We start from the raw sequence: 26,072 nt of genomic DNA on the forward strand, positions 1-26,072 counted from the left end.
GATTTCCTCTTGCGCTTTCCCTGCAGCATGGGAAAGGCAGACAACACATCAGTTACAACAGAAGACATAAGGGTAGCGATGCTTGCAATGAAACTCCAACCACAGCTTGTGAGGAAGCGCAGGACACTGCATGGGTGGACGACAAATTTTGAGACATTTGAAGAGAAAGCTGCGGCATATCTTGAACATTTGTAGGAGACCCCCGAACAGCATCCCCTTTAGAAAATGCTGGTTCAGATTCAAACAGCCTATCCCTGTAATTCAATGTTCTCTCAATACATGAGGAACAGAAAGGGATTGGTGGTTCCACATTAGCATCAAAACATAAAGTACATGTAACATTCTGCAGGCCCTCTTGGTCCATCTTTACCCAAGAATTAACCAAATGAAAAATAAAATGTTTTTATTTGACTTTTAACTTTTATCACAAAAAACGGTACTGTCCCTTTAACTTTCAAACGATAATCTTTTTTTGATGTGTGACACAAAAAAACGTCTTATAACAACCCAAACAGTATCTACACCTCAGCCAGCCCTGCTGAGGCGCCTACCTGTCCTGTTGACCGCTGGAATAGATAGCTGCTCAAATTCTGTTAGTAGAAGAATCCAGACTCAATTAGAACTGCTCCACTCGGTATCCGCTTTCTGTTTTTTAGAACACTTCACACAGAAAGCGTAACCGCAGCTATGAGAAGCACCTCCGACACACCGGAACTGAGTAGGGATGAAAGAAAGCGCGTAAATTCTTGGCCGCTTCTAAAAACAGACCCGCCCATCATGGGCGTTACAACCGAAACTCCCGTCCCACATTAATTTTGAAAACAAAGTCGCTGGGAAAATAAAACCACAATAAGCTGAAATAATAAAAAAAGAGAACTAATTCTATAGTTCCTTCCTCACGTCCCCAGTGCCTACACAAACTGCCTGTCATGTCCTATAACCCACAATAGGATAAATAAGTCCCAACAGATAGACTGTTAAAAAGGCAATATTTTTCTGCATGTCACCTAGAAAAATAAACTTAGCACTTACCTCTATGAAATCTGCCTGTTAACAGGGCAGCTTGCTTGGACCTGTGGAAGAAAAACAAAGACTGAGTAATCTTACTCAGGCTTTTAATGTTAGGGAAGCATTAAATACATGGGAGGCGCAGTGAGGATTGTACTCCACAAGTTCCCAATGCTTAAAAAGTCACCACTGCTCTACTGAAGAGACTGACATGGGCTACGGCTACACCCCAGGACAAACTTGTACTGCTAAAAAATAAACTCTTGCTTGAAGAATCTTCTTCCAAACACCTAAACTTTACCACTTCCTTGCTCTTAACGTAAGGCAAAAAGAATGACTGGGGTTGGAGTGAAGGGAGGTGATATTTAACAGCTTTGCTGTGGTGCTCTTTGCCTCCTCCTGCTGGTCAGGAGTGATATTCCCAATAGTAATTAGATGATCCGAGGACTCACCGTGTCATTAGAAAGAAAATAGACCAAATATTTTATTTGGACCTCTAAAAGTTATTCCTATTGACAAGCAGTAGCAGTTACTCTATAACATTATATTTTCTTTATATACTCAAATTGCTTAGAATATAATACTGGGGGTTCAAAAATCTTACTGAATATAGTATAAAATATAAGTTACTGATCCATTACCTAATCCATGCAACAGCCTGCACTCACCGCAGACACTTACTTGAAAGACCCATCTTTACAGAACTGTGGGGGACTTTGAATAAAGAATAATTAATCTTATTTTGTTTCTAAACAAAGTAAATGAAAAAGAAGTACAGAGCTACTTACATTAGAAAGGCAACAGTGGCTATGACACCACAAGCATGGTATGAGTGGTTCAGGTCATCTGTTAATGGATATTTTACAGCAGCATCAATGATGATCCACCATCCTGTAAAAAACTGAAAAAACATAATTTATGCTTACCTGATAAATTTATTTCTCTTGTAGTGTATTCAGTCCACGGGTCATCCATTACTTATGGGATATATTCCCTTCCCAACAGGAAGTTGCAAGAGGATCACCCAAGAAGAGCTGCTATATAGCTCCTCCCCTCACATGTCATATCCAGTCATTCGACCGAAACAAGACAAGAAAGGAGAAACCATAGGGTGCAGTGGTGACTGGAGTTTTAATTAAAATTTAGATCTGCCTTAAAAGACAGGGCGGGCCGTGGACTGAATACACTACAAGAGAAATAAATTTATCAGGTAAGTTTATCAGGTAGTTTTCTCTTGTTAAGTGTATTCAGTCCACGGGTCATCCATTACTTATGGGATACCAATACCAAAGCCAAAGTACACGGATGATGGGAGGGACAAGGCAGGAACTTAAACGGAAGGAACCACTGCCTGTAGAACCTTTCTCCCAAAAACAGCCTCCGAAGTGTCAAATTTGTAAAATTTTGAAAAAGTGTGAAGCGAAGACCAAGTTGCAGCCTTGCAAATCTGTTCAACAGAGGCCTCATTTTTAAAGGCCCAGGTGGAAGCCACAGCTCTAGTGGAATGAGTTGTAATTCTTTCAGGGGGCTGCTGTCCAGCAGTCTCATAGGCTAAACGTATTATGCTACGAAGCCAAAAGGAGAGAGAGGTTGCCGAAGCTTTTTGACCTCTCCTCTGACCAGAGTACACGACAAACAGGGAAGAAGTTTGACGAAAATCTTTAGCTGCCTGTAAATAGAACTTCAGGGCACGGACTACGTCCAGATTATGCAAAAGTCGTTCCTTCTTTGAAGAAGGATTAGGACATAATGATGGAACAACAATCTCCTGATTGATATTCCTGTTAGAAACTACCTTAGGTAAAAACCCAGGTTTAGTACGCAGAACTACCTTGTCTGAATGAAAAATCAGATAAGGAGAATCACAATGTAAGGCCGATAACTCAGAGACTCTTCGAGCCGAGGAAATAGCCATCAAAAACAGAACTTTCCAAGATAAAAGCTTAATATCAATGGAATGAAGGGGTTCAAACGGAACCCCTTGAAGAACTTTAAGAACCAAGTTTAAGCTCCACGGAGGAGCAACAGTCTTAAACACAGGCTTAATCCTAGCCAAAGCATGACAAAAAGCCTGGAGGTCTAGAACTTCTGCCAGACGTTTGTGTAAGAGAATAGACAGAGCAGAAATCTGTCCCTTTAATGAACTAGCAGATAAGCCCTTTTCTAAACCCTCTTGTAGAAAAGACAATATCCTAGGAATCCTAACCTTACTCCATGAGTAACTGTTGGATTTGCACCAATATAAATATTTACGCCATATCTTATGGTAAATTTTTCTGGTAACAGGCTTCCGTGCCTGTATTTAGGTATCAATAACTGACTCCGAGAAGCCACGCTTTGATAGAATCAAGCGTTCAATCTCCATGCAGTCAGCCTCAGAGAAATTAGATTTGGATGTTTGAAAGGACCTTGTATTAGAAGGTCCTGCCTCAGAGGTAGAGACCATGGTGGACAGGACGACATGTCCACTAGGTCTGCATACTAGGTCCTGCGTGGCCACGCAGACGCCATCAGAATCACTGATGCTCTCTCCTGTTTGATCTTGGCAATCAGTCGAGGTAGCATCGGAAATGGTGGAAACACATAAGCCATGTTGAAGACCCAAGGGGCTGTCAGAGCATCTATCAGCGCCGCTCCCGGGTCCCTGGACCTGGATCCGTAACAAGGAAGCTTGGCGTTCTGGCGAGACGCCATGAGATCCAGATCTGGTTTGCCCCAACGATGAATAAGTTGAGCGAAGACCTCCGGATGAAGTTCCCACTCCCCCGGATGAAAAGTCTGGCGACTTAGAAAATCCGCCTCCCAGTTCTCTACGCCTGGGATGTAGATCGCTGACAGGTGGCAAGAGTGAGACTCTGCCCAGCGAATTATCTTTGAGACTTCCAACATCGCTAGGGAACTCCTGGTTCCCCCTTGATGGTTGATGTAAGCCACAGTCGTGATGTTGTCTGACTGAAATCTGATGAACCTCAGTGTTGCTAACTGAGGCCAAGCTAGAAGAGCATTGAATATTGCTCTCAACTCCAGAATATTTATTGGGAGGAGTTTCTCCTCCTGAGTCCATAATCCCTGAGCCTTCAGGGAGTTCCAGACTGCGCCCCAACCTAGAAGGCTGGCATCTGTTGTTACAATCGTCCAATCTGGCCTGCGAAAGGTCATACCCTTGGACAGATGGACCCGAGAAAGCCACCAGAGAAGAGAATCTCTGGTCTCTTGGTCCAGATTTAGCAGAGAGGACAAATCTGAGTAATCCCCATTCCACTGATTTAGCATGCATAATTGCAGCGGTCTGAGATGCAGGCACGCAAATGGCACTATGTCCATTGCCGCTACCATTAAGCCGATTACTTCCATGCACTGAGCCACTGACGGGCGTGGAATGGAATGAAGGACACGGCAAGCATTTAGAAGCTTTGATAACCTGGACTCCGTCAGGTAAATTTTCATCTCTACAGAATCTATAAGAGTCCCTAGAAAGGAGACTCTTGTGAGTGGTGATAGAGAACTCTTTTCCACGTTCACTTTCCACCCATGCGACCTCAGAAATGCCAGAACTATCTCTGTATGAGACTTGGCCATTTGAAAGCTTGACGTCTGTATCAGGATGTCGTCTAGATACGGAGCCACCGCTATGCCTCGCGGTCTTAGAACCGCCAGAAGTGAGCCCAGAACCTTTGTAAAGATTCTCGGGGCCGTAGCCAACCCGAAGGGAAGAGCTACAAACTGGTAATGCCTGTCTAGAAAGGCAAATCTTAGGTACCGATAATGATCTTTGTGAATCGGTATATGAAGGTAGGCATCCTTTAAGTCTACTATGGTCATGTATTGACCCTCTTGGATCATGGGTAGGATGGTTCGAATAGTTTCCATTTTGAATGATGGAACTCTTAGGAATTTGTTTAAGATTTTTAGGTCCAAGATTGGTCTGAAGGTTCCCTCTTTCTTGGGAACCACAAACCGATTTGAGTAAAACCCTTGCCCTTGTTCCGTCCGCGGAACTGGGTGGATCACCCCCATTACTAAGAGGTCTTGCACACAGCGTAGAAATGCCTCTTTCTTTATTTGGTTTGCAGATAACCTTGAAAGATGAAATCTCCCTTGTGGAGGAGAAGCTTTGAAGTCCAGAAGATATCCCTGAGATATGATCTCCAACGCCCAGGGATCCTGGACATCTCTTGCCCAAGCCTGGGCAAAGAGAGATAGTCTGCCCCCCACTAGATCCGTTTCCGGATAGGGGGCCCTCTCTTCATGCTGTCTTAGGGGCAGAAGTAGGCTTTCTGGCCTGCTTGCCCTTGTTCCAGGGCTGGTTAGCTTTCCAGCCCTGTCTGTAACGAGCAACAGGTCCTTCCTGTTTTGGAGCGGAGGAAGTTGATGCTGCTCCTGCCTTGAAGTCACGAAAGGCACGAAAATTAGACTGTTTGGCCTTTAATTTGGCCCTGTCCTGAGGAAGAGTATGACCCTTACCTCCAGTAATGTCAGCAATAATTTCTTTCAAGCCGGGCCCGAATAAGGTCTGCCCTTTGAAAGGAATATTAAGCAATTTAGATTTAGAAGTCACGTCAGCTGACCAGGATTTAAGCCATAGCGCTCTGCGCGCCTGGATGGCGAATCCGGAGTTCTTAGCCGTTAGTTTGGTTAAATGTACAACGGCATCAGAAACAAATGCATTAGCTAGCTTAAGTGCTTTAAGCTTTGCCATAATCTCATCCAATGGAGCTGTGCGAATGGCCTCTTCCAGAGACTCAAACCAGAATGCCGCAGCAGCAGTGACAGGCGCAATGCATGCAAGGGGCTGTAAGATAAAACCTTGTTGAACAAACATTTTCTTAAGGTAACCTAATTTTTTATCCATTGGATCCGAAAAAGCACAACTATCCTCCACCGGGATAGTGGTACGTTTAGCTAACGTAGAAACTGCTCCCTCCACCTTAGGGACCGTCTGCCATAAGTCTCGTGTGGTGGCGTCTATTGGAAACATTTTTCTAAATATCGGAGGAGGGGAAAAGGGCACACCGGGTCTATCCCACTTCTTGCTAATAATTTCTGTAAGCCTTTTAGGTATAGGAAAAACGTCAGTACACACCGGTACCGCAAAGTATCTATCCAACCTACATATTTTCTCTGGAATTGCAACCGTGTTACAATCATTCAGAGCCGCTAATACCTCCCCTAGCAATACACGGAGGTTCTCAAGCTTAAATTTAAAATTAGAAATCTCTGAATCCGGTCTCCCTGGATCAGATCCGTCACCCACAGAATGAAGCTCTCCGTCCTCATGTTCTGCAAATTGTGACGCAGTATCAGACATGGCTCTCACATCATCAGCGCGCTCTGTCCTTAACCCAGAGCTATCGCGCTTGCCTCTTAATTCAGGCAATTTAGATAATACCTCTGTCATAACAGCAGCCATGTCTTGCAAAGTGATTTGTATGGGCCTCTCTGATGTACTTGGCGCCACAATATCACGCGCCTCCTGAGCGGGAGGCGAAGGTACTGACACGTGAGGAGAGTTAGTCGGCATAACTTCCCCCTCGTTGTCTGGTGATAATTTCTTTACAGATATAAATTGACTTTTATTCAAAGTGACATCAATACATTTAGTACACATATTTCTGTGGGGCTCCACATTGGCCTTCAAACATAGTGAACAAACAGATTCATCTGTGTCAGACATGTTTAAACAGACTCGCAATGAGACTAGCAAGCTTGGAAAATCCTTTCAAATAAATTTACAAGCAATATAAAAAACGCTACTGCGCCTTTAAGAAGCACAAAAAATTGTCACAGTTGAAATAACAATGAACCAAATCAGTTATAGCAACCAAATTTTCACATTAAATGTATTAAGTTAGCAAAGCATTGCTCCCACTAGCAATTGGATGATTAACCCCTTAATACCTAAAAACGGATAATCAATTTAACAATTAACGTTTTTATCACAGTCAAACACACTGTCACAGGTCTGCTGTGACTGATTACCTCCCTCAAAATGAATTTTGAAGACCCCTGAGCTCTCTAGAGACGTCCTGGATCAAGGAGGAAGAAGCAGGAAGACTGAAACTGAATTTTTACTGCGCAAAAAAGCGCTAAAATAGGCCCCTCCCACTCATATTACAACAGTGGGAAACCTCAGTTAACCGTTTCTATGTAGAAATAAACGACAGCCATGTGGAAAATCATGCCCCAAAAGATTTATCACCAAAGTACCTCACAAAAAACGAATAACATGCCAGTAAACGTTTTAAACATGCACTTTAAAAGTTAGGTAGTGTTATTAATAAGCCTGCTACCAGTCGCTTCTACTGCAGTTAAGGCTCATACATTACTTCAGTATTAACAGTATTTTCTTAGTCAAATTCCATTCCTTAGAAAATTACTTATTGTACATACATTCATCAGCCTGATACCAGTTGCTACTGCATTTAAGGCTGTACTTACATTACATCGGTATCAGCAGTATTTTCTGAGTCAATTCCATTCCTTAGAAAAATAATTTACTGCACATACCTTGTTTGCAGGATTCCCCACACGCTATTGCCTTTCTGAAAGTTACCCCACTCCTCAGAATGTGCAAGAACAGCCAGTGGATCTTAGTTACTTCTGCTAAGATCATAGAAAACGAAGGCAGATTCTTCTTCCAAATACTGCCTGAGAACAAACAGCACACTCCGGTGCCATTTAAAATAACAAACTTTTGATTGAAGAAATAAACTAAGTATAAAAAACACCACAGACCTCTCACAAACGTCCTATCTAGTTGAGTTGCAAGAGAATGACTGGATATGACATGTGAGGGGAGGAGCTATATAGCAGCTCTGCTTGGGTGATCCTCTTGCAACTTCCTGTTGGGAAAGGAATATATCCCATAAGTAATAGATGACCCGTGTACTGAATACACTTAACAAGAGAAATACAATATTCAGAGCAAGTAACAAAATTTCTACCACAGCAGAAGGATAAATTATCTATAATTCAGCCCCCAACTTTTCAGAATATGTTTACAGCCCTAGTGTGACAATTTAAGTAAGACAAAATAAATTAAATAATTATGTAATATGGTATTTATAAAATAATACTTAAAAAATAAAAAACAAAGTGTGTGCCACTGTATGCAACATACCTTCCTAGTAGATACCGCATTATATAATGAGTCTTCCCCTTTAACAGGAGAGACGGATGTCTCACTGTGATTATCTGTTTCCTTATTGGCAAACCTTTTTTTGTAAAGTATGGGAGATTTATGTCTATGCATGTATGTTGCACTTGGAGACTTATCTTGCTAATGAATTCATATGTATGGCGGATCCTTATGCCATATGTATCACTAATATAAGTGACTGAGATATTGGTTATAAGACAGCACGATTGTGAGCATATGTTATGTGCAAAATAGGAATGTTCATTCACTTTTCTATTTCGGATATATACTTCCATCTGTTCTGTTACAATTTTACCTCCCGTTAAGAGTATTAGGTTTGACTGTGAGGACTATAGGTAAAGAATGTATTAGATGATATGTTCATACCCCTGTGGGCGTTGTTTCTTTTAACCAATCCTGAACCTGTAAACCCTTTTTAAACCTGTATGAGTTAAAGCACTGTAGGCTATGACTACGGCTGTGTAAGCCGAAATGCGCAAGCCAACCAGTGCTACGTTACACGTGTATATGTTCCCGAGGGGTGCAGTACCCCTGTTTTAACGATGTTGGAAATAAACCTTGGATTTTATTATTGACAAACCTCTTTGAAGGTTTGTTATTACTGGCATCTATCCAGCTGGTTCATCTATGACCTAGCATGCAGTAAGTGTTGGAGCAGGTGATCGGCATCCGATTGGCCAGTGGGCCGGACACGTGGGATTGACGCAGAGTATCACGGAGGAGTTCTGCATGGATGCACCGACACAGCCGAAGGTCCACTGACACTTGGAGAGGCAAAGAGACTGCCCGTGTTAGTCCATGAGTAAGATTACTGCTTAGGCTTTCCCCCTATGTCGGAGAAGACATAGTTGTTGCTGACACCTTTTTCGATATTGAACGTTTACAGTTCTTCAGTTTGTGAATAGAATTATCACCTTAGGGTCACTTGGTCTTTTTGTACTCTATTCTATATAAATTAAACCAGTGTGGGGTGTCCCTCTTTCAAATTTTGAAATATTGGGAGGTATGTGACAGGCTCTTCAGGCATCATTTACAACCATGACATTGACATTCATTCACAGACAATCATTATGATTGTTTGTGAATGAATGTCAATATGTCATGTATAGTTTGTAGGAGGCATGGCATGACAGCACAGTACAGTGTGTATATACAGTATATATATATATATATATATATATATATATATATATATATATATATATATATATATATATATATATATATATATATATATATATATATATATATCCTGTATTGGGCTACAATGTGTGATTTTGTAAAATTTTGGTATGGTGGTGTGCCACAGGATTTTTTAATGTAAAAAGTGTGCCACTGCAAAAAAAAGGTTGCAAATCACTGCATTAAAGGGACAGTCAAGTCCAAAAAAAAAACTTTCATGATTTAAATAGGGTATGCAATTTTAAACAACTTCCCAATTTACTTTTATCACCAATTTTGCTTTGTTCTCTTGGTATTCTTAGTTGAAAGCTAAAACTAGGAGGTTCATATGCTAATTTCTTAGACCTTGAAGATTGCCTCTAATCTGAATACATTTTGAACACTAGAGGGCATTAGCTCACATATTTCATATAGATAACATTGAGCTCATGCACGTAAACTGACCTAGGACTGAGCACTGATTGGCTAAACTGCATGTCTGTCAAAAGAACTGAAATAAGGGGGCAGTCAGCAGAAGCTTAGATACAAGATAATTACAGAGGTAAAAAGTATATTAATATACCTGTGTTGGTTGTGCAAAACTGGGGAAAGGGTAATAAAGGGATTATCTTTCTTTTTAAACAACAAAAATTCTGGTGTTGACTGTCCCTTTAAACAAACACATGCTTAAAAGGGACAGTCAAGTCACAATAAAAATTTCATGATTCAGATAGAGCACACAATTTAAAACAACTTTCCAATTCACTTTCATTATCTAAATGTGCACATTATTTTTATATGCACAGTTTCTGAGGTATCAGCTCCTGCTGAGCATGTGCAAGACTCACAGAATATACATATATGCATTTTGTAATTGGCTGATGGCTGTCACATGTGAAATTCAAATGAAGTGCTTTTGCATTGTCTCTTTATTATGCATTTATTGATTATGCTATTCTACTGTTTAGTGGCCCTAAAGCAGCCTCAATTTCCAATTATCTTCTAAATATTTTTACCAGTCATATATTAGTGGAAAATTATATATTAAATATACTTATGTTCTCTATATTTATAAATGATCTTCCCTTAGTTTGCAATGCATAACCTCAACTGTACATGTATGCGGATGACACTATAATATATGCAACAAAACCAAACATCACAACTTGAGGTTGTGTTGTAGCAGGATTTTGAAAGATGGGTCTGTAAAAATAAACAGTTTCTAAACGCTGACAAAAAACAGTAACCATGGCTTCTTGGATGATTAAAAAAAATAATTATAATCAAATAATGCATCAAACTGTAGGCTGTCCCCTGTCAGCACCTATAAGTATCTTGGTATTTGGCTTGATCCTAACCTATCAATTGGACCTCATATTGACAAACTATTACTAAACTGTAACCTAAAATTCGAGTCCTTTTTTAAAAATAAATCCTGCTTGAATCTTGAGGTTAGGAAACATATTGTACAACAAATGCTGAACCTAGCAATTGTTTACGGGGATGTTGTGTATGCGTCTGCGCCTCAGATCCATCTCTTTAAACTAGCAACTCTCAATAACTCATTAAGCTGATTTGTCCTGCAATGTGATTACAAAACTCATCATTGTGATGTTAAATGGACATTCCAGCCCAAATTAAAATGCACATGGGTGCATTTCAGTTTTGAATATAAGCATATTTGCCATATAAATATTTTATCAAAAATGCTTCTAAAAAAAAAGCTATAGCTGTTTCAAAAAAGTGTATTTAAGTATGCTCCGTGCACCAGCATTTTAAACATAGCACCTTCTCAGAGAGCCTAAGGTGCTTGTATCGTCTGGTAATGACTCAATTTGTTAATTACTAACATGCTACAAGTCCCACTTGTGTTCTGAGCAGCTGCAGTGTATAAAACGCTGGTTCACTGAGAATATCTAGCTCTGTTTCACATGCACGTGCAGAGAAAAATGCTCACACTATAACAGTAATAACTTTTACTAGAAGCATTTTTGCCAATACATGTATATTACAAATATGTTTCTATTCAAAGATGTAATTCATCTATGTGCATTTAAATGTTGACTGGAATGTCCCTTTAAAAGAACTAAACTGGCTCTCGCTTGACTAGATGCTTTCTTCACCTCTCTTGCCTTGTCTATAACCATTTTTCTGAGAAATTCCCTCACCACCTGAGCAGCATGCTCACTCCTGCTCACTACTCCCCCTATAACTTAAAGGGATAGAAACACTAAAAATGTTATTGTTTAACCCTTTCATGACCGGGCTAATTTGTCTACATCGGAACAATGTTCCGATGTAAACAAATTGAAATCACGCGATCGCGCTCCAGACCGCAATCCCATTCCCAAAGCGCCGTTGGCTACAGTACAGCCAAGTGGCTAGGACATTCCATGCCGTCCTAATGGCGCTAAAGCCCAGCGCAGTTAAGAAGGCATGGAAAGTCCTAACGTCGGGAAGAGGTTAAAAAGATAGATAAATCCTTTTATTTACCATTCCCCAGTTTTACATATCCAACAGTGCTACAGAAATATACTTTTTACCTCTGTAATTACCTTGTATCTAATCTTCTGTAGACTGTCTCCTTATCTTAGATCTTTTGACAGACTTGCATTTCATGCAATTAGTACCAACTCTTAAATAACTCCACGTGTGTGAGCGCAATGTTATTTATATGAAACACATGAACTAACACCCTCTAGCTGTGAAAAAGTGTTGAATGCATTCAGATAAGAGGCGGCCTTCAAGGGCTTAGAAATTAGCATACGAGTCTTACAAGGTTTAGCGTTCAACAAAGAATACCACGAGAACAAAGCAAAGTTGATGATAAAAGTAAATTGGAAAGTTGTTTAAAATTGCATGCCCTATCTAAATCATGAAAGTTTAATTTGGACTTTACTATCCCTTTAAAGTCCTCTTCTTCCACTCTACTCTCTATTCCCTGTTACAACGAGGAAGCTGGTCAGTTGGCGATCTCATTCAGAAGACCTCAACTGTGGAATAATCTACTGGAAACAACCAAATCCTTCAGCAACCTGAGAGCCTTGAAAACTCTCTATCTTTACAAACAAATCAATCTTGAAAAGACCTACCTTGTGTCTGTGTATAGCTATGTAAATATTTAACGATTTGTACAATATGTAATGTATTGCCGGCATATCCCAGGGCATACTTGAAAACTATAGAAAACAATGTATTTTTCCTGGTAAAACATTTAAAGGGACAATAAAGGCATAATTCGAAATTCATGATTTAGACAGAACATACAATTTGCTTCTATTATTTATTTTGCTTCCTTCTCTTGTTATCCATTGCTAAAAAGGTTTGTCTAGGTAAGCTCAGGAGCAGCAAAGAACCTAGGTTCTAGCTGCTGATTGGTGGCTGTATATATATATATATATATATATATATATATATATATATATATATATATACATATATATATATATATATATATATATATATATATATATACACATACACATACATACAGATTGTCATTGGCTCAGCCATGTGCTCAGTTAGAAACCAGTAGTGCATTGCTGCTCCTTTAACAAATGATACCAAGAGAATTAAGCAAATTTAATAACAAAAGTAAACTGGAAAATTGTATGTTCTACCTAAATCATGGAGGAAAAAATTTGGGTTTCATGTCCCTTTAACCCCTTAACGACCAAGGATGTGCAGGGTAAGTCCTACAAAAACTGCTAGTTAACGACCAAGGACGTACCCTGCACGTCCTCAGTGTTTTCAAGCGCAGGAAGCGATTGTGATCGCTTCCAGTTGCTTTCAGGGTATTGCAGTGATGCCTCAATATTGAGGCATCCTGCAAAACCCTTTTTTTACCCACCGATGCAGAGAGAGCCCCTCTGTGGCCCTCTCTGCATCGGCCAGCGATGGTGCCGATCGTTGATGGCGTGGGAGGGATACGAGGGAGGCGGACCATCGCTGGATAACTTCCTGTCAGTGTTAATCCTGTTGATCCAGTGTGGCGGGAGCATGCTAGGGGGGTGGGAGTGTGCGCTTGCACGCTACTTTGTGCAATATATAAGGGAAGGAGAGGGAAAGGGAGGGGGGATAAGTTTTGTGAAAAGGGATCTGGGAGGGGGGGGACTGTATTGACAACAGAAAATATGGAAATATTAAAAAAAAAAAAGAAAAAAAACAGCACAATTTTAGTGCAAAGTGGGTACTGGCAGATAGCTGCCAGTACCTAAGATCGCCGCAAATAGGAAGAGGGGGGAGGTTAAGAGAGCTGTTGGGGGGGGGAGGTTGTGGGGAAGCTACACTGCAGAAATCTCTCTCTCTCATATATATACACACATATATATATATATATATAAATATAATAAAAAAAAATATTTTAGTACTGGCAGACTTTCTGCAAATACTTAAGATGGCGGTGACAACTGTGAGGTTGGGGAGGGAAGAGAGCTTTTTGAGAGGGGTCAGGAAGGGTTCAGGGGGTGGGATGTGTCAGGTGGGAGGCTGATCTCTATACTAAAGCTAAAATTAACCCTACAAGCTACCTAATTAACCCCTTCACTGCTGGGCATAATACTAGTTTGGTGCGCAGCTGCATTTAGTGGCCTTTTAATTACAAAAAAGCAATGCCAAAGCCATATATGTCTGCTATTTCTGAACAAAGGGGATTCAAGAGAAGCATTTACAACCATTTGTGCCATAATTGCACAAGCTGTTTGTAAATAATTTCAGTGAGAAACCTAAAAGTTAGTGAAAACGTTAACAATTTTTTTTATTTGATCGCATTTGGCGGTGAAATGGTGGCATGAAATATACCAAAATGGCTTGGAAATAGAAAAAGTGCTACTTGTACTTATTGCCCTATAACTAGCAAAAAAAGCAAAGAACATGTAAACATTGGGTATTTCTAAACTCAGGACAAAATTTATAAACTATTTATTATGGGTGCTTTTTGGTAGTTGTAGATGTGTAACAGATTGTAACAAATGTTCTCATCACATTTTATAAATAATATTTGTAGGGCTGCAACTAACGATTATTTTCATAATCGATTAATCGGCCGATTATTTTTTCGATTAATCAACTAATCGGATGAAAAATAAATTAATTTTGTCCTATATTTAAAATAAAATCCACATACTGATTTATAAATATAAACTTCAGACTAAAACTTTTCATTAAAACAACTGTTGGTCCAATTTTTTAAGCAGCAGAACAAATGTTTTCAATTAAGCAAAAACACAAACTGTTTGTAAAAGAGGTAGAAGTAGAAAGAGGTAGACGATCACTGTTTATAACATTCTGTTCACTCTTTCAGAAAATTTGCATTGAAATGCAAAAACGTCAACATGATCACATGCTCCTGGCTGAGACTGGCTCTCTTTTTTTGGCAAGCTATTTTGCCTGCAGCAGAGAAGAGGCACTCAGATGGTGTTGAGATGCATAAATAGAGTGTTGCCAATTTCACCAAGGTGTGCTATTTATCTTTGTTAGTTCTCCACCTCCACCAATGCAAGGGGCCTCTCAACAAAGTAAGCCTGGACTTCATTTTAACATAACCATCTATAAGGTTAGGGGAAAAAACAGAATTTACGCTTACCTGATAAATTTCTTTCTTTTGCGATGTACCGAGTCCACGGATTCATCCTAACTTGTGGGATATTGTCCTTCCTGACAGGAAGTAGCAAAGAGAGCACCACAGAAGATGTCTATATAGCTCCCCCCTTAACTCCACCCCCCAGTCATTCGACCGAAGGCCAAGGAAGAAAAGGAGAAACTATAAGGTGCAGAGGTGACTGAAGTTTACATAAAAAAAAAAATACTATCTGTCTTGAATAGACAGGGCGGGCCATGGACTCGGTACATCGCAAAAGAAAGAAATTTATCAGCTAAGCATAAATTCTGTTTTCTTTTGCAAGATGTACCGAGTCCACGGATTCATCCTAACTTGTGGGATACCAATACCAAAGCTTTAGGACACGGATGAAGGGTCGGACAAGACAGGAACCTAAACGGAAGGCACCACTGCTTGCAAAACCTTTCTCCCAAAAATAGCCTCCGAAGAAGCAAAAGTATCAAATTTGGAAAATTTGGAAAAAGGTATGAAGCAAAGACCAAGTCGCAGCCTTACAAATCTGTTCAACAGAAGCATCATTTTTAAAAGCACATGTGGAAGCCACCGCTCTAGTGGAGTGAGCTGTAATTCTTTCAGGAGGCTGCTGTCCAGCAGTCTCATAAGCCAAACGGATGATGCTTTTCAGCCAAAAGGAAAGAGAGGTAGCCGTAGCCTTTTGACCTCTGCACTTTCCAGCATAGACAACAAACAAAGAAGATGATTGGCGAAAATCTTTGGTTCCCTGCTAATAAAACTTCAAGGCACGAACCACGTCCAAGTTATGCAACAGATGGTCCTTCTTAGAAGGATTAGGACACAGAGAAGGAACAACAATTTCCTGATTGATATTCCCGTTAGAAACAACCTTAGGGAGGAACCCAGGTTTGGTACGCAAAACCACCTTATCAGCGTGGAAAACAAGATAAGGCGAGTCACATTGTAATGCAGATAGTTCAGAAACTCTTCGAGCTGAAGAGATAGCAACTAGAAACAGAACTTTCCAAGATAGAAGCTTAATATCTATGGAATACATGGGTTCAAACGGAACCCCCTGAAGAACTAGAGACTCCATGGCGGAGCAACAGGTTTAAACACAGGCTTAATTCTAACTAAAGCCTAACAAAAAGCCTGAACGTCTGGGACATCTGCCAGACGCTTGTGCAACAGAATAGACAAAGCAGCTATCTGTCCCTTTAAGGAACTAGCGGACAATCCTTTCTCCAATCCTTCTTGGAGAAAAGACAAAATCCTAGGAATCCTGATCTTACTCCATGAGTAGCCTTTGGATTCACACCAAAAAAGATATTTACGCCATATCTTATGATAGATCTTCCTGGTGACAGGCTTTCGAGCCTGAAACAAGGTATCTGTGACCGACTCAGAGAAACCCCGCTTTGATAAAATCAAGCGTTCAATCTCCAAGCAGTCAGTTGCAGAGAAATTAGATTTGGATGCTTGAATGGATCTTGAATCAGAAGGTCCTGTCTCAGTGGCAGAGTCCATGGTGGCAGAGATGACATGTCCACCAGGTCTGCATACCAAATCCTGCATGGCCACGCAGGCGCTATCAAAATCACTGAAGCTCTCCTGTTTTATTCTTGCAATCAGACGTGGAAGGAGAGGGAATGGTGGAAACACATAAGCCAGGTTGAATGACCAGGGTACTGCTAGAGCATCTATCAGTACTGCCTGAGGATCCCTTGACCTGGATCCGTAACGAGGAAGTTTGGCGTTCTGATGAGACGCCATCAGATCCAATTCTGGTGTGCCCCATAGCTGAACCAGTTGAGCAAACACCTCCGGATGGAGCTCCCACTCCCCCGGATGAAAAAAGTCTGACGACTTAGAAAATCTGCCTCCCAGTTCTCCACCCCTGGGATATAGATCGCTGATAAGATGGCAAGAGTGAGTCTCTGCCCATCGGATTATCCTGGAAACTTCTATCATCGCCAAGGAACTCCTTGTTCCCCCCCTGATGATTGATATAAGCTACAGTTGTGATGTTGTCCGACTGAAACCTGATGAATCCGGCCGAAGCCAGCTGAGGCCAAACCTGAAGAGCATTGAATATTGCTCTTAATTCCAGAATATTTATCATTAGGAGGGCCTCCTCCTGAGTCCACAAACCCTGTGCTTTCAGGGAATTCCAGACTGCACCCCAGCCCAGTAGGCTGGCGTACGTCGTCACAATAACCCACGCTGGCCTGCAGAAACACATTCCCCTGGACAGGTGATCCTGTGACAACCACCAAAGAAGAGAGTCTCTGGTCTCTTGATCCAGATTTATCTGGAGGAGATAAATCTGCATAATACCCATTCAACTGTTTGGGCATGCATAGTTGCAGTGGTCTGAGATGCAAGCGAGCACACGGAACTATGTCCATTGCCGCTACCATAAGTCAGATTACCTCCATACACAGAGCCACTGACGGCCGAGGAATGGAATGAAGAGCTCGGCAGGTGGTTAAAATCTTTGATTTCCTGACCTCCATCAGAAATATTTTCATGTCCACCGAATCTATCAGAGTTCCCAGGAATGGAACTCTTGTGAGAGGAATAAGAGAACTCTTTTTCACGTTCACCTTCCACCCATGAGATCTTAGAAAGGCCAACACTAAGTCTGTGTGAGACTTGGCAAGTTGGAAAGTCGATGCTTGAATTAAGATGTCGTCTAGATAAGGCGCCACTGCTATGCCCCTCAGCCTTAGGACCGCCAGAAGGGACCCTAGCACCTTTGTGAAGATTCTTGGCGCCGTGGCCAACCCGAAGGGAAGAGCCACAAACTAGTAATGCCTGTCCAGAAAGGCAAACCTGAGGAACTGGTGATGATCTTTGTGGATAGGAATGTGTAGATACGCATCCTTTAGATCCACGGTAGTATATTGACCCTCCTGGATCATTGTTAAAATAGTCAGAATGGTCTCTATCTTGAAGGATGGAACTCTTAGGAATTGGTTTAGGATCTTGAGATCTAGAATTGGTCTGAAGGTTCCCTCTTTTTTGGGAACCACAAACAGATTGGAGTAGAAACCTTGCCCCTGCTCTGTTTTCGGAACGGGGCAGATCACTCCCATGGTAAAAAGGTCTTCTACACAGCGTAAGAACGCCTCTTTTTTTGTCTGGTTTACAGACAGTTGAGAAAGATGGAACCTCCCCCTTGGAGGAGAATCTTTGAAATCTAGGAGATACCCCTGGATTACAATTTCTACGGCCCAGGAGTCCTGAACGTCTCTTCCCCAGGCCTGAGCAAAGAGAGAAAGCCTGCCCCCTACTTGATCCGGTCCCGGATCGGGGGCTCCCCCTTCATGCTGTCTGTAACACACAATAACTGGAAGTTAGAAATTTGAAAAAACATGTGTAAAAGAGTAATTATAGCAGACCATAAAAATGAAGGTTGTGTCTCACATAGATTATAGTGAGTATTTATCTGTAAATACACACATATAATCTGAGTGAGTGGCGTTTAATTTGAGAGCTAAAACTGTTGTGGACAATATAAATGAGTTTAATTGTGGTTCTCACTAAAAGAGTAATTAACAAGAAAAACAGTTATAGGTCTTTGAGTTCAGGACTGCATATAATCAAAAAGTAAAAAGTAAAGTTTTGGTAATAATTAGATGGAAGCAACTAATGTATATGAGAAAAAATACAAAAGAAATAATGTCCTGCAAAGACTCACCTCCGGAGGGAGAATAAAATAAAGCAATGGTGGTTCAGTGTTTGAATTGAGTAAACCGGCAGTAGAGATTGAGGGGAGAGCTGCTTACAGAGCTGCAGCGTTCTGCTCCGTGTAAACCGGAAGTGCGGTGAGTCCGTGAAACCGGAAGTCCAGGGATGACATGCAATCAGCGTGTGAAGTGAAGATCAGCCGAATAGGCAGAGAGAGTCCTCATTGAGAGTGGCTAAGGAGGGAAGCATGTAACTTCAATACCAAGCAAGGTATTGAATGTTACAGGCTCCTTTATAGCCAGGACTCAGATTAGTGAAAAACGTCTCCTTAAAGAGACAGGCATCTAATTTATGACACTGTCTTAGTGGCAGCAGCAGGCTTTTTGGCCTGTTTACCCTTGTTCCAAGCCTGGTTAGGTCTCCAGGTTGGCTTGAGCAAAGTTCCCCTCTTGCTTTGCAGCAGGGGAAGAGGAAGCGGGACCACCCTTGAAGTTTCGAAAGGAACAAAAATTATTTTGTTTGGTCCTTGTCTTATTTGACTTATCTTGAGGGATGGCATGACCCTTCCCTCCAGTGATGTCTGAAATGATCTCTTTCAGTGCAGGCCCGAATAGGGTCTTGCCTTTGAAAGGGATGGTCAAAAGCTAAGATTTAGATGACACGTCAGCTGACCAGGTCTTAAGCCATAAGGCTCTTCGCGCTAAAATGGCAAAACCTGAATTCTTTGCTGCTAACTTAGCAAGATGAAAAGCGGCGTCTGTAATAAAAGAATTAGCCAACTTAAGGGCCTTAATTCTGTCCAAAATATCATCTAGTGGGGTCTCCATCTGAAGAGCCTCAAACCAAAAAGCAGCTGCAGTGGTTACAGGAACAATGCACGCTATAGGTTGAAGAAGAAAACCCTGATGAACAAAAATTTTCTTTAGAAGACCCTCTAGCTTTTTATCCATAGGATCAATGAAAGCACAACTGTCTTCGATAGGTATAGTTGTACGCTTAGCCAGAGTAGAAAATGCTCCCTCCACCTTAGGGACCGTCTGCCATGAGTCTTTTATGGTGTCAGAAATGGGGAACATTTTCTTAAAAACAGGAGGGGGAGCGAACGGAATACCTGGTCTATCCCACTCCTTAGTAACAATGTCGGAAATCCTCTTAGGGACCGGAAAAACATCAGTGTAAACAGGAACCTCTAAATATTTGTCCATTTTACACAATTTCTCTGGAACGACAATAGGGTCACAATCATCCAGAGTAGCTAAAACCTCCCTGAGCAATAAACGGAGGTGCTCTAGCTTAAATTTAAATGCCGTCATATCTGAATCTGTCTGAGGGAACACCTTTACTGAATCAGAAACCTCTCCCTCAGATAGCAAATCCCTCATCCCTACCTCAGAACATTGTGAGGGAATATCGGATACGGCTACTAAAGCGTCAGAAGGCTCAGCATTTGTTCTTAACCCAGAGCTACTGCGCTTCCCTTGCAACCCTGGCAGTTTAGATAAAACCTCTGTGAGGGTAGTATTCATAACTGAAGCCATATCTTGCAAGGTGAAAGAATTAGACACACTAGAAGTACTTGGCGTCGCTTGTGCGGGCGTAACTGGTTGTGACACTTGGGGAGAACTAGATAGCAAAACCTGATTTCCTTCTGTCTGAGAATCATCCAATGCCAAACTCTTATAAGTCAAAATATGCCGTTTGCAATTTATAGATATATCAGTACAAGTGGGACACATTCTTAGAGGGGGTTCCACAATGGCTTCTAAACAAATTGAGCAATGAGTTTCCTCAGTGTCAGACTTGTTTAACAGGCTAGTAATGAAGCAAGCAAGCTTGGAAAACACTTTATTTAATGAAAAAAACACAATTTGCAAAAACGGTACTGTACGTTTAAAAGAAAAAAAGGCATACACAAACTGCAAAACAGGTTAAAATTGCTTTAAAAATTCCGAAATTTTAACAGTGTACCCACTAAGCTTTAGAAGGATTGCACCACAAGTAAAAAAGCAATAGACCCCCAAATGAAAAAAACGGATTGATAATTGTCTAAAACCCCCTAAAGCACCTTACCACAGCTCTGCTATGGCCCTACCTGTCCTTAGGAAGCGATAATATGGGGTTTAAAGCTTCAATTAGTCCCTCAGAAGACTCTCAGGACAAGCTGCTTGCTGCTTGTAAATGTAGGCCCTGCCCACCTCACTCGATGTTGCTGGGGCCTACACAAAACTAACAAACCCTGCCTGAAAGCCATGTGGGTTATAAACAACCCCAAAGAACTCAAGCAAATGTCCCATAAAACAGAAAACGTTACTCACAAACACAAAAATGTTTGTCCCAAATTCACATAACAAATTGAGTGCCCACAAAAAATTAACCCTTTATGCAAGCTAGTAAAAACCTCTGATAACACTAGGATTACTGCTTACCCTTCCCCTAATGGGGACACCGTCAGCCTTTCTGAGTTAACACAGTCTCTGCAGAAAATATGACTGAACATACCTCATTGCTGTATAGCAAGAAACCGTTCCTCACACTGAAGTTTTCCTGTACTCCTCAGCTCATGTGGGAACAGCAGTGGACCTTAGTTACAAATGCTAAGATCATCCTCCTCCAGGCAGAAATCTTCATCTATGTCCTGCCTGAGAGTAAATAGTACAACACCGGTACCATTTAAAAATAACAAACACTTGATTGAAGATAAAATAAAACTAACAGTTTAACACCTCTTCTCTTTACCCTTCCTGCTTAGAGCCAGCAAAGAGAATGACTGGGGGGTGGAGTTAAGGGGGGAGCTATATAGACAGCTCTGCTGTGGTGCTCTCTTTGCTACTTCCTGTCAGGAAGGACAATATCCCACAAGTTAGGATGAATCCGTGGACTCGGTACATCTTGCAAAAGAAATATCTAGTCCACTCTTAAAATGATATATATATTTACAGTGGTTGAATTTGGTACATATTCCAATTAATTAAAAATAGAAATTGGAAAAAAAAAAGGCAAAAGGGCAAAAGACTATATATCAGTAAATGAACACAGCCTTACACATTTATCTATAGAGTACATATCGCTGCAATAGCAAGCGATCCGCTAAAAATTGTGCAAACAGGTAATAGTGACATCAAGTCATATAACAAATGCCATCAATCTAGGTTAGGTGTAAATAACAACCTCGGCACTATATCATGCAATGCATAGTCCCAAATCACCCGATTTTATATAAACAATCCAAATTATTACTCCTATTTTATTTCTGGGTTGCACATAGGACAGGAGTAGTTGTAAACTTAAAAAGAAACTTAGTGTCCTAAAAAAGTGAAAAGTAAAATGTCTGTAGAAGTCCTTTAGGCTAAGCGCATAACCATAAAACACAATACCATGTGCACGAGCTCATTTGAGTAAAGCAGCTGGTGCTGTGCACAGACCAACTAATTGCAAACCAACTAATCAATTATGAGATTCGTTGACAACTATTTTCATAATAGATTATGCCGATTAGTTGTTGCAGCTCTAAATATTTGTTTTATAGAAAATTATATAATATGATGAAAATAATGCTATCTTTAGAAAGTCCATTTAATGATGAGAAAAATGTTATATAATGTGCGAGTACAGTAAATGAGTAAGAGAAAAATTACAGCTAAACACAAACACTGCAGAAATGTAAAAATAGCCCTGGTCCTTAAAGGTAATAAAATTCAAAAATGGTCTGGTCACTAATGGGTTAATAAATAAAATAAAGCACAAACACACATACAAATGGAATAATGAAAGTCAAGTCAAAGAGAATTTCAGTGGCAACAAAGACACAAAGGTCAAAGTGTAAACTTATTAGTATAAGAGAACTACAATGTGATATCCTTAATGACTAAAAATTGAGGATATTTTATTGCTTATGTTACACAATATACAAAATTAAATTTTGGCCACAACATACAGTAACTAACTATAGGGATCCCCACACTTTTCTATGTCTACAGCATGAATGACCTATCACTCTACAGTGGCCCTGAAGCAGTGTAGCGGGAACACACTATTTTTCAACAAGGCTGACAGTATGGCTTCAGTTGGGCTGTCAAATAAAAAAAAAAAGGGTAAATAAGAACTTAAGTGGGGGTTAAAGTTAGCACTCCTTCCTATAATGTGAATAATAAAAAATTAAACTTTAATAATATTCGTTAAAATGTAAAATGGAGACCTCATATCTAATACCTTCACCATAAAATTACGCCATGTCTCGTCATCCCCCTGTTTCCTGGCCAATAACAGCATACCTCGGCTTCAGGTGATAGGGATAACGGACAGCATAAGTTAAAACGAAAAATAGTGCACACTGAATTACACTATTCAACATAAACGCGTTTCGGCTGTTGTATCAGCCTTTCTCAATGTATAGTGACAAGCCGAGGCCCGGGTGCTGCCTCTTAAAATACCACAGCCGTTATTGAAATCGTCCAATCATATCGTTCAAAATTATACCACCCCCTAGCTCACCAATCACAGTTAATTGCGTATCAGACAATGAAGGCGTGTGGTTATCCACCGTTCTAATTGGTTAAGGGGCCGTGTATGTTGATAATATTATTTGTATGTCCGCAAACTATAGCTCGATGATTAAATATGGATATACAGAACGTAATATCAGTTCCTATTCCTTATATAAAGCTCAAATGTCTTAGAATGAATACTGTAATGTAAGCAAACTCTCGGGTCTAATCATATTGATGCCTTCATGAAATGTATGACAGTTGGTCTGTACTCTTTTAATGCGTTCCTACATTATGCTTGACAGCTGTGTTTATGTCATACGGTTACCTCCTTGACAGATTATATTTAGGATGTATGGATGTGACATATCTTACTTCGTAGGACGAATGAGCAGACCCTGATATGATAAGTGCCAATTGGGGGACCAACACACTGACTTAGTACCACACAAACCATCGATTTATAACTTCCGAGGTATAATAGTTTAGAAACCTTAACTAGAGTATATAGTTTAAATTTTACTTATTTATATGCGCGATACGGTTCCATATCTATATTTACATCATGTAATTGATGCATTTAAATGTGTCAGTATTAGGAAATTGATATCGTTGACGTGGTATGAGTTCATCACCCATATGGTACTGAGCGTGTTGCAATATGTACTACTCATATTTGTAACCTTCCGGGTCTCGCATAATGGATACCTGCATTAGAGTGTGTGAAAACTTATCTCTAATTATTATGTGTAGTCATTTGTTTCTGTGCATAATAGTACTCAACACATATATTTGCATCCTTTAATAGGTGCCATACTAGCATCTGTTAACGATACATGAATGTGTTGCATCTTACTTAGTGTAGCACATTAGACAGCCCTTGGTTATATGAGTGAACGTTAGTTAATGGGTGCTTGGACTATTTCCACATATTCCTACCTTAATAGTGTGACTAGGTTAGTACACCTTCATCTATACTTAGATTAACACGATAGGCACGGAGAAGGTTCACCCTGTGAAACAATTTACAGTTTGGTCTTGTATGGATATCAAATCTATATCACAAATGTGATGTCATTTAGTAGATATTACTGATAATCAACATAGTTGGTATGAATGAATCAGTATAGAATACATGATAGGACATTGTTTAGCTTTTCTTGAAAGAGTGATAGTTTCAATATACCCAAATATAAAGCTATGATATGCTATACAAATTTAAAAGGACTAATGATTACACTTCATATGGGTTGTCTTATGGGCAGCACTAGATAGTGCACTGAAAAATATTTTAATACTAAAGTAAATAATAGCCTCATTGTAGTTATAAATCAAGTTGTTATGGTTCTTATACGTTAAGATATCTGTAGTTAAAGCATTAATTAAATAAAATAATACTCAGTCAACAGACTAAGGTGGCGTTCAGGAATTGCCATAAACACCCACCCCATATGAACTCAGTATACTTTAATCAGATATCAAATCACTGATAGAAATTACAACTATCCAAGATACATAGGTTCATATCTGTAATATATCTTAAACCTAGTCTAATAAATGGTATAGTACTAGGTTATAGTGGTTATAGAAATACCCAATAATTATTGGCTTTGTTCATCCCGTTAGGCATAACTGTATTCAATTTAAAGATCCAGCCAGTCTCTTTTTGCAGAAGGATTGTCTCACAATTTCCACCTCTAATGCCAGGTCTGACCTGTTCCAGACCCCAACATTTAAAGAATGTAGTTTTACCTGAGTGGTATTGGGGAAAATGTTTAGCCACACTGGTTATTTGTTTACCCTTATCTAAATCCTTTTGTGCATTGCGTATATTGCTTAAATGTTCGGTTATTCTGATACTCAGTTTACGTGTAGTCATACCAGTATAAAGAATATCACATGGACATGATAGGCAATATATATATTGCCTATGTTCAACTCAATCATTTTATTTCTTACTATTGAAAGTTCTAGAAAATCCAAAGGGAAGCATTGTGATGTTGATGAACAAAATGTCTACAGGCTAAAACAGTTTAACATTCAACACCAGAAATTTCAGGAAGCCACTTTAAGGTTTTCAAACATAACCAGATTTCAACTAAGGATTCTACATTTCCCGTTTCCAATTAAAAGTCTAACAGATAGCACTCTAAAGTGGTTTTAAGGGTTCACAATTACTTACTAAAACACCAGCTGCAACTGAAGCGACCGTATTCCTCTTCTCCCCCCAATCAATGCATTCCGAGCACCTCATACTGTCAAGGAACCCAGACATTGTGACAAATAATCTGAATTCACAAAAACATAAAATAAAATAACTATGTCAGTATTTTACAAAACTGTAGTATTTTAGATAACTGGAAAAGTTAATTTTCAACATTACAGTTCAAATGTATCATAGTTATCAAAGTTAACTGCTTAGTGCTTTTTTATTACAACAATGAAACAGACTGTTTAACATCCCTTTAACACTGCTATATTCCACACAATCATTGCTCGCACTCTAAGGACTCATTTATAGCTGTCTCTGTTTGGCCACAGGAGAGAATAACCCCTAGGGTACAACATGACAGCACACATTACTTTTATGGATGCTCAAACTTTATATTGGTTGTTTAAATATTAAAAAAGTGTAATTTAAAGAAATACATCTTCATATTATTCAAAGGTTAATCTTTGCTTTGAATGGATCATTCTGTCTAGCGATCATTTAGTGCTTAAAGTGAATGTAAAGATTATTGAATAAGTGCTGTTTTTTAAAAACACTCTTAAAAACAGGGGCACTTTCATTCATTAAACTTGACATTGAAGCGTCATTTTTAAATTAGCTATGTTAAAAGGATAGGAAACCCTAAATCTTTCTTTCATGATTCAAATAGAGCATACAATTTGAAACAACTTTCTAATTTACTTCTATTATCAATTTATTTTGTTCTCTTGGTATCTTTTGTTAAAAAGCAGGTACATAAGCTTAGGTGTTCTGTCGATTTCA

General features: G+C 39.9%; 1 protein-coding gene across 3 annotated transcripts in view; it reads right to left on the reverse strand.

Moving 5' to 3' along the window:
- The window catches only part of TMEM50A (transmembrane protein 50A), a 148,047-nt gene that overhangs the window by 115,578 nt on the left and 6,397 nt on the right, over positions 1 to 26,072 (reverse strand). For all 3 annotated transcript variants that reach the window (XM_053707210.1, XM_053707209.1, XM_053707208.1), the window contains exons 2-3: positions 25,263 to 25,368; positions 1,797 to 1,909 (exon numbers count right to left, since the gene is read on the reverse strand). In XM_053707210.1, the coding sequence (XP_053563185.1) occupies positions 1,797 to 1,909; positions 25,263 to 25,355 (206 nt within the window). In that variant the 5' untranslated portion in view covers positions 25,356 to 25,368. The remainder of the gene's footprint in view (positions 1 to 1,796; positions 1,910 to 25,262; positions 25,369 to 26,072) is intronic.

This window comes from Bombina bombina, chromosome 3 (assembly GCF_027579735.1).
Source record: "Bombina bombina isolate aBomBom1 chromosome 3, aBomBom1.pri, whole genome shotgun sequence".
In the NCBI taxonomy this organism is placed as follows: Eukaryota; Metazoa; Chordata; class Amphibia; order Anura; family Bombinatoridae; genus Bombina; species Bombina bombina.